We start from the raw sequence: 12,208 nt of genomic DNA on the forward strand, positions 1-12,208 counted from the left end.
GGTAAACGATGGAGATAAGATTCGAATTAAAATCTTTGCTCTAATACTATTAAATCACTAATTATTTTAAAGAATTGTTTGGTTTTATTCTTTTGTTCATCTATGTATAAAGAGATGTATAAATCTACCATTGAATTTGTGGGAACAGATCTAGTAATGAATTTGCAAAAGAAATGTGTAAAAGATGAAAGAAAATGACACCTAACATAAATCTTATTTTAAAAACTTAAATTGGCAAAAAAAATATTTAATTAATATTATAAAATTAAATAACAAGATAACAAGACGAAAGCTTCAAGAAGACACTTTTTGACCTTTTTCATTGGCTGGTGCCACCTAACTGCATTTCAACTAATTTGTGTGAAGTTGAAGTTTTGGACTCTATCTACTACAGGATCGATGGCAATTTTTCTAGGGCCACGCTGTTTCAGGTTATATATATATATATATATAGAATTAATTTCATGAAGCCTCATCAGCTGATGCAAATTTTTTAATTTTTTAATTTTTTTAATTTTTTGTTAGCCAGTCAAATGGGTGAGGGTGACAATCAGATGCGGTTACCCAGTCACAGCCTAGCTCTATTTTCTAGACCTATTTCTGCTATATATAATTGAAATGATAATTTGGGTTCCTATTGTTGTGTTGGGTCCAGCCCACACCTAATATTAACCTACTTTAAGCTTTTCTTTATTTATTATGTCTCCTTCTCTTCGGTGCAAAACCTCAGGATCAGACACATTTTCAATCAATCTCAAAATGTGCAAAACCGAAGCACTCACACTGGCCTACTCATAATAGTCAAAACGTTATTTTGGAGAGAGCCTAGTAGAAAACAAAAAAAAAAAAAAAAAAAAAATTAAAACAAAAAATTATACATCAGCGGCTAGCCATTTTGGCAAAGGATTTGATTAGCTACTACAAAGCTCAGTAAAAAAGAAAAAACTACTAAAATATTCAATATGATTGCACACTAAAAAACAGAATTGCAAGAAGAAATACCATCAAACTAGATTCACATCGTTCTACTAAAGGAACCCAACTAGGTTCACATTGTCTATAGAATAGTTACACCTTTTTTGTAAAAAATTCCTAAAAATGAAACAGAAGGATTGAGGGTTATCCCCTAAGAATTTTAAATGCAACTGTGACTAATGGTTAGGATCTCTACACTACCCTCAGTACCTTCATGTATAAAATGACACATCCGCACCTACATGTCAAGGGGCGGCGAAGGTAATTGGTTTTTTGTACTTACAATTATAATAACCCAACCTACCACATGGTCAGACTGATTGCATTCTTTATCTTATTAAGCAAAAATGCAGTTGATGATCTTGATCCCACTTAATTAGGAAAACAGAACCTCAGTAGACATCTATCTGGCCTTCTTAGCTCATTCCATATAAAATCTCGGAGCCGGATTCGTCCTCAAAAGGCAGGTTTAGATCAGGTAACAAGATCGATGCTTCAGCGTCTCTAACTTGCTGTATTTTTGAACAACTTTTTGATTGGAATGTGTGTGGTACAGCACCAAGATTATTGCATATGACGCCTGCTGGAAAGACTGAAGCAGCGTCGCAAACTTCGTCCCTTTCCTGGGGTCGGTCAGAGATGATGGCTTCCTCAGATGCCACAGCAGCTGTAGCTTTTATTGTTTGCTGTGACTGCAAATCAAGCTGTAGCAAAAATATAGATATATTTAGATTCGGCACTTTGAAATATTAAATGACTTTGGATAAAATAACATTGCTTGCATATAAAGATAGCAACCTTCTAGGTTGTTTTGTATGATAAACAATGTCACTGAATCAAATTGACGAAGACTTCACCAATTAACAAGAATTAACTAGGCACCAAAAGAAAGAATCATGTGTGCCTTTTCTGTTGTCTCATTTTATGTCACATCTTGTTATGAAATGAGATTATCTATCAACAGGTCAAGTAGACATTAATACACCCAGATGAAGTGGCCCACAAATTTGCAGATTAATTTGCATATTATCTTAATAAAGAAGCTTGTTTTCAAATTACGGTAGGCAAACAACATAACATTAGGAAATGTTCACAAGTTTCATTTCAAAGATGCCTAATAAATGTGTGTGGATGTGACTGCATAGATTAATTCTATTAGTAAAACGATTCAAATGTTCGCCAGCATGATTTAATACAAGTAGTCCTAAATTTGATAAAAGAAAAAAAAAAAAAAAAAGTAAACGGAAAAACAAGTGAATTGACCAAGAAATTGATAAGACAGGCAAAGTAACCTTTATTCTCTTCCAACTTTCATTTGCAGCTCTCTGTTTCTCAAGAGTGAGACGTAAAGTTGAGAGTTCCTGCTCAATGAATCAGTTAAAGATTATTAGTCACTGTCTAGGTATCTCCCATAAGACAGACATATCTAGAATAAGGAAAAAGGGTAAGGTAACAAGAAGCCAAGGAAACAAGGGCCTTACATTTTTCAAATTTCTCCTTTCCTTCAAGAGCAAACTTTCCTCCTCTCTAAGTTCAGCTAATGACTGCCAGAAAAGAAGAAAAATTTATGGAATATGAATGCGACGATTATTTTATTCATCACCAAAACCTCAATAAACCCAAGTTTCGATAGAAAAGTTGAAAACGACAGATTTTATAATTTGACACGTTCTGCTCTTCGGAGAAAGACTTTTATAGACGCACACTCGTTACGGAAACAACTAAATTGGCAAATTGCTATACATGCTGAATAGTATCAATGTGGAAACTAATTAATGCTGGCGGTCCCATGGATCACGTTTCTTTTGGATTTTTCTGCCATTACACAAAACAAAACACCAATTGCTCCATGAAATCTTCTTCATAAAAAGTTTGGAATTACCTTTTTCTTTCTTGCCCTCTTGGTGCTCCTCGTCGTCGTCGTCGTCGTTTCACACGTAACCGTTACCTGTACACACACAATCATTCAACCGAAAATTATTAGTCAAATAGAGATAACAACACTCTAATAACCGAAAATTACTTTTTTTCCTTTTATATGTTGTCTACAATCAAACCAAGTTAATTCACACCCATTAGGCCATTCAAAAGCGCCACGGCCCACGATATATATATATATATATATATTAAATATTATATATTATGTTCCACGTCGCCGCATGGTTTAAAAACCTATGGCTTATTGCCACATCAGAATCCAGAAAAGGGGCACACGACTCGCCCGTGACTCTACGCGCGTGCATTAACTTAAAACTTTGACCTTTTCTAAGCGTGTAGACCCCCCAACACCCAATGTGATCCCCCCATCCCCAAGACTTTTGGCTTTTCCTAATTTTTATCCCCCCCCCCCCCAAAAAAAAAAAAAAAAAAAAAAGAGTGACCCTTCCGAGAACCTCTAATAAGAGTCTAAGTTAGCTGATAAAATGTACCAACAACTCAGCTGGTGTATGTTACGCCCTTATACACACTATTAATAATTTGGTGACGAGGTGGCCCCACCAAATGTGACTCTCGCCCCTCTCTCGCATTCTGAACCAAAAAAAAAAAAAAAAAAAGAGAAAAAAACATGCACTTTCTTCACAATTACATGCAACATTTATTTTACCCCAAAACTCCGCCATTGTGGACCCCGCCCGGCAAGGCAGCAAAAAGCCCACACGACAGCCTGTTGTTCAAAAAGAATCACAGCCCAATGAAAAAACCTTTCCACTTTTGACTGTGCCAGAGGAGATTTATTCACGAACCAAGGGCTACGATCAAACTGTCACGCTGATAACCGAAGTTTGTCTTATTGTAAAGACCATGTGCGAAAAAGCAAAAACGACGACGCAAGGAAGGGGGTGGGATTTAAGATTTACTGTGCGCCCACAGGAAAAGCCAAACCGAGGAAACAGCAGGGAATCATTGCCCATCGCAGCAAACATAAAGTGCACAACCACTACCAACACCCCACCCCCACCAGACTATACGCAGACCTAGTTGCCACGAAAACACGCCACCGATAAAGCAGGTTAAAAACACATGTCCTATTATAACCAAAATGCCCTTGCCAATTGTGAGAGGTGTTTGACTCTGGGCGAGGACGATTTCGTCCTATTTGGAAAAGTAATTACGGGCCAATAGAGTATTGACTCCGACAAGGAATTGGGAAGGGCGTAAATGTGATTAAGTGGAAGGGTGATTTGGTCAATTCGAACGTGGGCAATGACACGGAGCGGAAAAGTGTGAAGAGTTGAGAGAAGTCGATATATAAGCCGCCCGACTCCATGCGTTGAATCGAAGTCACCAATTTTCTCTGAAAGAATTAAAATAGAATCTCTGAAACAATGGAAAGTCCTAAATCGAGAGGAGGGCAGTTTGGTCAACAAAATTTGAGACACGGCCAGTTCCATGACCGGCGAAAACCCCGATCTGGTACGCGGAATGACAGAACTAGCCCCGGAAACCACGAGGCGTCCCCATGCAAAGGGGGTATAAGCGTAAATAGGAAAAAGAATAATGGAAGCTCCTAAAAAGATTGAAAAGATGGGAAAATCTGACAGGTGCTGATGGTGCCAGACTCCATCCACCTGACTCTTCCTAAACCAATTACGGATAAAATATAAGACTTTCAGAGGGGCATTTTCGTCAGTTACCAAAAAGCGTTAAACAACTCGTGGTAACCGCGCTTACACCAACTCACCGAGTCAGTCTCGGCGAGAGATGCAAGGAAAGGAAAAAAAGAAAGCAAGCAGAGGAACAAACCTTAGATCTCGAGCCGTCCGTCGGCTTAGCCGGCCGGCTGGACTCCTCGAAGCCATCGAGTACGCCTCCGCTGACGGAGGTGCCGCCGCTCCAGGAGAGCGGTGTGGTGGGACTAGCCCTCGCCGCCTCGGCCTTCTTCTTCCCATCGCCGTGCCTCGGCGCCGATCTCGAACGTCGCTGGCGCACCGTCCAGCCGAGATGGAGAGCAGGCTTGGCTGGAGCAGGCGGCGGTAGCGGAGGCGGCTGCGCTCTGTGGAGCCGTAGCAGCATGCAGGCCACCACCGCTTCGTCGGTCATCGCATCCTTGACCCACTCGTCGTCGCTCATCTTCACGTCGTTTCCGTCAAAGAGATGGTGGGGTTGGTGGAAGCGGTGGCGTGGGTGGCGGAGAAGGAAAATCTTGTTTGTGTTGTATGGGCGTGTGTGTGTTAAATAATGGGGTCAAGGGCTTTTATATGAGGTTTGTGTGAGAGGGAGTGGTGGATGCTCATTCGGCTTTGTTGACAACCCCCTTCTCGTTGTGTGGATTTTCATCTTTTTCTTTTCTTTTCTTTCTTTTCTCGTGTTTAGGGCCCACCAGTTTCACACGTGGCACTGATTCTCCCCCGATCCCTGTTCTGTTTTCCTTTCCTTATTAGGGATCGAGACCTCAACGCGCCCGTTTTGAAGGTGGGCAGGTGTAAAGGATTGCGATGGATTGGTGTGGCAGTTAATACGACTGTGCCATGCTGAGATTCTGAGAGGCAGGGTTTGTGGTTGGGTACGGTGCCGTGCTGGTGCATTTTTTGTGTAATTCTGCGCGGTGCTGACACCTGGAAGCTCCAAGATTTTACGTTTTTCTTTTATTATTATTTATTTAATTTTTTTTTTTGAAAGGAATTATTTATTTAATTGTTAGTTGCTAATGTCAGCATAGTCTTAAGGTTTTTTCCTTTTTTTTTTCTTTTTTTTTTTTTGGGTATCCTACAAACAATTGAAATAAATATCTAATTTTACTATTTAAGAGATCTCATTTAGAAAATTAAATGTATGAAAATTCGATTAAAGATCGTAATTGCGATGTATAATTGAGAAAATATCGTTGTGATAATGATCAAAGCTTTTATCAAACATTAACGTTCTTGGAATTGTAAATTTCTTCTTTTCATAACAAATATAGAAAATTGTCCTACGACACTATATTTATAGTAATTTGAACTCAAGAAGTTTTTTTTTTTTTTTTTTTTAATGGAAGTAAATTTTTTACAAACTGAATTATATGAATTTTTTTTAATTCAGTCTTTAAAAATATCATGTACCCTTTGAACATACAAGAACACATATTTTTATTATTATTATTATTAATGTTAATAAAAAAACATGTGAAAAGTACATGTTATTAAGATTATTTCCAACAAGAATAGCTAAAATAACTACTGAAAAAAGTATAAATTTTTATTTTCGCTACTCATTTTTTTTTATAAATATTTTAACAAATTTTCTATTCTACTCATTTTTTTTTAAAAAATAATTTTGTGTAGAAAAGGTGCGAAAGAAATAAGGAGAGAGAGAGAGAGAGAGAGTGAAAGAAGAAAATGGAGAAAAAAAATATTTAAAAACTTTTTGTAATATGAATAAAAAATATGCATAAAAATTTATTTACTACGCATAAAAAGTTTTATAGTGTAATTAAACAGTGACTATTTACTGTAGAGCTTATTTAACGAATTTGCCTTCTTTGTTGGATTAAAAAAAAAAAAAAAAAAGTTAATAATAGTCAAATTTGATTATTTTGGAGGATTTTACTGGCCTGCTGTGAGATGCACTGCACCTTCTTTTTTTCCTACGATCTTCAACTCATCAACAAAATCCCTAATCCCCTTTCTAGACAATCTAAAGCCACGAGTTTTTTTTTTTTTTTTTTTTTTTTTTAAAAGATAAAAGCCACGAGTTTTAGATTGCTTACCATCCTCGCCAAATCCCTATTCACTGTGTCCCACACTGGCTCCGTCGACGTGTTCGAAACAAGCATGAACCCGCTCACCTCGATGCTCACGGATGGCACCTACTCGCTGGAGGAGGTAGATTCGAGTACTATATGAATGACAAGGGGGGCAAGAAGACCACATGGATTGAGGCGCGTGGTGGGCTGGGTGGCCGAGCCAGGAGGACCGTGTCGGGGCCGATTGGACGTTGGTGTTGAATCGGTTGATCAAGTTACCGATCTCGTCGATCGCCGATTTGGAGGACTGGTGGAGTATATTGTGCCAAATTTTCTAGTCTCGAAGATTGTGACAACAGTAATTCTTACATTTGATAAGGTGTTTCACGATGATGTGTCATTTTGTTATTGGGGTATATAAAATGTTTGGTTTGTACAAAAGTCCCTACATTAATATATATATAATTTTTACATGATAAGCAACATATGACACTTTTATAAATGAGTGAGACAATTTTTTCTACAACCTAGTTTGTAGCCTGTTGGAAATTTTTGTCCTATTTTTCTCAAGAACAAAAATAACACTAAATTACTGCATATTAATGAAGTTCTTTTATATGTGTAAATGTTGTTGTTACGCCCGGTGGTTGGTGATCTCGAGATCTTACAAGATAGACAAGGAGATAAATGTGGCGCACTGTGCAAAGGTGGGGACGATGGCAGTGTCACCTTCGATGCTAAAGTTAGTAAACAGACAAGTGAAATAATGATGAATAGAGCACAATTAAACAGTAATAACATAACATAGTAAGCAAGAGTAAACAGAGCGAAATAAGCAATAATCCAAGAAAGTGTCTAAGTATCAGATAATAATGTACCTGAGGTAGGTGTTTTGCTTGGATTTTTATAGAACGGCCTTTAAAGTCTGAAAGAGTGATCTTCGGTTGGATCGTTGGGACTTTTCCTAACAAGGCGTAATTGCATGTGTCGACGTTATGATTTTATGTGATCATTTCCTTCTAAGAAGTGCCGAGTGATTTTCTTTTTTATGGTGTTAGAGCATTCACAACAGCTTTTTTAAAGGGGATATGTTCCTTAAGTTTTAAGGAAAATTTCAAGAAAGTTATAAAAACCCCTCCACAGTAGCTTTCTTAAAATTTTCATTTCTCAGGGAAGTAAATAGTGCTTCCAAATGCATCGGGAAATACTATTCACTTTCCATTCAATTATTTATTCCAAAAATATATTATCTTCCATTTTTTATTTTCTTTTTCTTACTTTTAATTAATGCCCCGTTTGTTTCGGCGTAAAATGGTTTCCGTCGTAAAATAATTTTGAGGAAGTCATTTTTCAGAAAAATATTTTCTGTCGAAATCATTTTTCGGTATTTGGCGCGTACGGAAAATTACAAATATTTTTTATATTTTAATTTAATCATATTAATTTAAAAAAATTAAATTTTATTCACAAAATAAAAAAATATTAATATAAAATAATATAAAAATATTTTTTAAAATTTGGCATATACATATTCCGGCAAAGTTGCCAGAATCCAGCCATTTTCGCCGGATTCCGGCGAACTTTGCCTGAATCCGGCACAAAACGACCGGATCCCGGCCAGTTGACCAGAAACCGACCATCCTGGCCAGTTTCCTGCCAGCTGGCCGGAGATTCAACCAGAACAGCCGGATCCGGCCAGATGCCGGGGGTCCGGCCGTTCTAGCCGTTGATCCGGCCATCTGGCCAGATCCGGCCAGTATCCCGGCCGGATCCGTCCAGATTCCGGCATGATATCCCCGGAATCCGGCGACATCTGCCGGACGTCCCCGGATTCCGGCTTAATTTGTCTAATTCCGGCACCGACCGGAGTCGGAATCTGACTTGTCGAAATTCGGCAATAGTCAACTGCTTGAACGTAAAAGTCGAATGCGTTGTTTAAAAAAGAATCGACTGCATCTACCATTTACGGAAAATGATTTACGCTTTTAAAAAGCGTAAATCATTTTCCAAAATTTATTAAGCATTTTTGGTCAAACGGAAATCATTTTCCCGTTGACCATTATTTTCACCCCTACCAAACATCGGAAAATACCGAAACCATTTTCCAGAAATCATTTTACGCCGAAACAAACGGGGCATAAAGTAAAAGTAAAAAAATATATATATTTTAATGATATAGAAAAAAAAAAAAAAAAAAAAAAAAAAATGAAGGGAAGCTGTTGTGGAGTATTTTTTTTTTATAAGGGAGTAAAAAGTAGTTTTATTCTCTATATTTAGGGAAGATGGTTGGGAAGCTGCTAGGAATGCTCTTATAAGCCTCTTTGGATCCTTTCCTTCTGGAGGGTGCTGGGTAATTTCCCTTAATTCTGGCATGACTTTATTTGGGTAGTGTAAATTTCTTACAAGCTGGTTTGTAGGAAATTTCCTACAACCCATATATAAAAAGGACACGTGTCTTTTAAACATATGAGAAGCACATTTTTTTTTTATTGATGCTATTAAAAAAGCATGTAAGAAACACATGCTATTTAAATAACATGTACTTCTTACATATCAGGGACACATGTCAATCTTTTACGAATCGATTTATAAAAAATTTCTATCCTTATTTGGATGGAATTGGTTTGAGATGTGGTTGGCACGTCTGGGCTCATTCTAGCAGCTTCGTGGTTCCCTTGGCTCCGGTGTGGGCTAACGAGAAAATGATTGGAAAAGATCCATTCTAGCAGCCTCATATTCCCTTTGGGAATGAGAGTAAGCTGTAAGATATTCATTCCGATATGAATTTGGTATTGTGCATTTTTCTTCTCTTTTTAATCATTAATATAGAATTTCTTCTCGAGAAACGTAACTTATATGTATTAAATTACCATTTATTTCAAAAGTTTAAACTGATAGGAATGGATAAATTTCATCATTTAATCAATACTTCAATACTCCCCTTCACGTGTGGGCTCAAACTTCTTTTTTAATAAGTAAGCCCAACATGTGAAATATTTAATTGAAATGATAAGTAAATGATAGAGAACTCAGGACCTCCGCTCTCTCTAATACCATGTTAAATTACCTAAACTATCATTTATCTCAAAAGCTTTATTTTTTTTTTTTAAAATGACTTATCCCAAAAATTTAAATTGATAAGAATGAATAAATTTAATCATTTAATCAATACTTTAACAATATAGACAAAAGCCTACGTTTGTGATGCACGAGGCGAAGCAGAAATATTGGTCTATTTAATTTTTTTTCTAAATCCTATTAATTAATGGAATTATTAGTATTTAATTTTCAAGAATTAAAGGTATTTCATTTAATAAATGGGCATTGATTTGGATTTTTTTGAATAAGTCAATAAATACGCGTTGTCCTAATTTTTATTTTTAAATTCAATAAATGGGCTTTCCCCTAAATTAAGGTTAAGGTTAGTCTCTTGGTCTATCTAAATATAATTTGCACTCAAATGGAGACATATTAGATAAATAACACACGTTCAAATTATTCTGAGGTGAGACTGTTTTTATTTATTTATTTATTTTTGTAATGAGATTCTGCCGCAAGCCCATTGAGTAATTTTTTTGCTCCTTGTCCTTTGTTTGTTTTGATATCCCACCTACATTTTTATGCTTTCAACAAATTAAACCAGATTGATAGGGAAAAAAAAAACTTTTATAATCCTTTTTCTCAAGTCAAAGAAGGGAGAAAAAAAAAAAAACATCAGACAAGCAACCAAACGATTTGCACTAAAAAGTAAGGGATAATTGCACCATTAGTTCTTGTAGTATGTCATAATTATTTTTCACTCCTTATGATTTAAAAAGTTCATGGGAGGTCCTTGTAGTTAACAATAATTACAAATCAATCCCTGAAGTCAAATTCCGTTAAAAACTTTAACAAATTCTGTCAAATGCCACGTCAGTACCACGTATCGTCAATAAAATGGCGACACGTGTCCATCTTACTAAAAAAATATAAATTTATTAATAAATAAATAAATATACTTATTTTTTAAAAAGAAAAGAAAAAAAAAAAGAAAGAAGGGAAGGCAAGGGTGGCTGGGCGGCTGGGCCATTGGGGGTGGCCCTCCTTGCTTTTTTGTTTTGTTTTTAATTTTATTTTTAATTTTTTTAAAAAAATAAGTTTATTTATTTAATTTTTAATTTTTTTTATTAATATGGACACGTGTCGCAATTTTATTGGTTTGACATGGCATTTAACAAAATCTGTCAACAAATTTAACGGAATTTGACGTCAATAATCGATTTGTAATTATTGCTTACCACAAAGACCTCCCATGAACTTTTTAAATCATATGGAGTAAAAAATAATTATGGCATACCACAGGAACCAATAATGCAATTATCCTAAAGAGTAAAAACGACATGCCACTCACGAATTGAGCTAGAAACTCTAATGGATAGGAAACAAAGGTTAGGGGCAAAAAATATTTGTTAACAGAGATCGATAGGTTAAATTTTTAATTTTTACCTTATAAATTTTTTATTTTATTTTTTTAAATTAAGGGGGGGCCATGACCTATACCGCCCCCTAAATCCGTCCCTGGTTAGTTGTCCTAATGTTCTTTTAATTAAGATTTGGATTGAATTAATGAAACCCATTGGAGTTGACGAGGGACACGTGATGGAAGGAAGACAATTTCATGGTTTGTAGCAAAAGCTCAAATTTAGTGATTTGGGCAAATTGGATAAACCAATAAGAAATATTATTATCTTATCATTATTTTAAACTTTTGATTTAACTGTCTCAATTAACTTTTTGATAAGTTTTTGTTAAAAATAATGGATAACTTTATAAATTGGTATCGAACTATATGCTGTTTTGAAAAAATGATATTGAACTATCAAACGTTTCAAACTAGTATATCCAAGTTTTCAAAGATACTCCGTTAGAATTTGCTGGTAAAACCTGACAAAACTTCTAATATCCCTGTGTTTATTTTTTAAAAAAAAATTATAAAAATTTTCAAAGATTTAGGTATAGGTATTTTTGTAAATTCTGTAAAATTCTTACCAACATCTAAATTCTATAATTTTTTTTTTCATAAAAAAAGAAATAAGTATTTTGAGAATTTTAGCAAGATTTAACAGCAAATCCTAACGGAGTACCCTTAAGTGAAATGTTTAGAAACTTGGATACACTAGTTTGAGACTTTTGATAATTCAATATCTTTTTTCAAAACGGCTTATAATTCGATACCCTTTTATAAAGCTATTCATAAAAATAATTAATAATTTATTAAGACTTTTAGGTTAGTATTATAGAATAAAAATGTATCATATAAAATTACTCAATTAATGAAATAGGAATATAGCTGAGTTCGATCCTGGTGAGGGCAATAAATAAGGGTTTTCATTTTTATTTTTTATTTTTTCCTTTTTCTCCTTTTTGCTCATAAGGTGTAGTCCAAAGAATCAAAGATATTTCTATCACTTTTTTCAAGTGCAAGTTGCCAAGGGACTAAACTAGGATTTTAAGTGTGGGGTAAATTTTTTTAAATAAAAATTTAATTTTATAATAGTTATATATGAATATTTTAAAAACATTTGGACA

General features: G+C 35.4%; 1 protein-coding gene across 1 annotated transcript; it reads right to left on the minus strand.

The window, feature by feature from the left end:
• Positions 1-986: 986 nt before the first annotated feature.
• LOC133865017 (uncharacterized) lies at positions 987-5,240 on the minus strand. The gene is made up of 5 exons (XM_062301480.1): positions 4,720-5,240; positions 2,858-2,923; positions 2,457-2,519; positions 2,268-2,336; positions 987-1,679 (listed from the first exon to the last, which is right to left on the minus strand). The coding sequence occupies exons 1-5, from the start codon at positions 5,044-5,046 to the stop codon at positions 1,392-1,394; spliced, it is 813 nt and encodes a 270-aa protein (XP_062157464.1). The 5' UTR covers positions 5,047-5,240; the 3' UTR covers positions 987-1,391.
• Between the last annotated feature and the right edge of the window lie 6,968 nt (positions 5,241-12,208).

This window comes from Alnus glutinosa, chromosome 3, assembly GCF_958979055.1.
Source record: "Alnus glutinosa chromosome 3, dhAlnGlut1.1, whole genome shotgun sequence".
NCBI classification, from domain to species: Eukaryota; Viridiplantae; Streptophyta; class Magnoliopsida; order Fagales; family Betulaceae; genus Alnus; species Alnus glutinosa.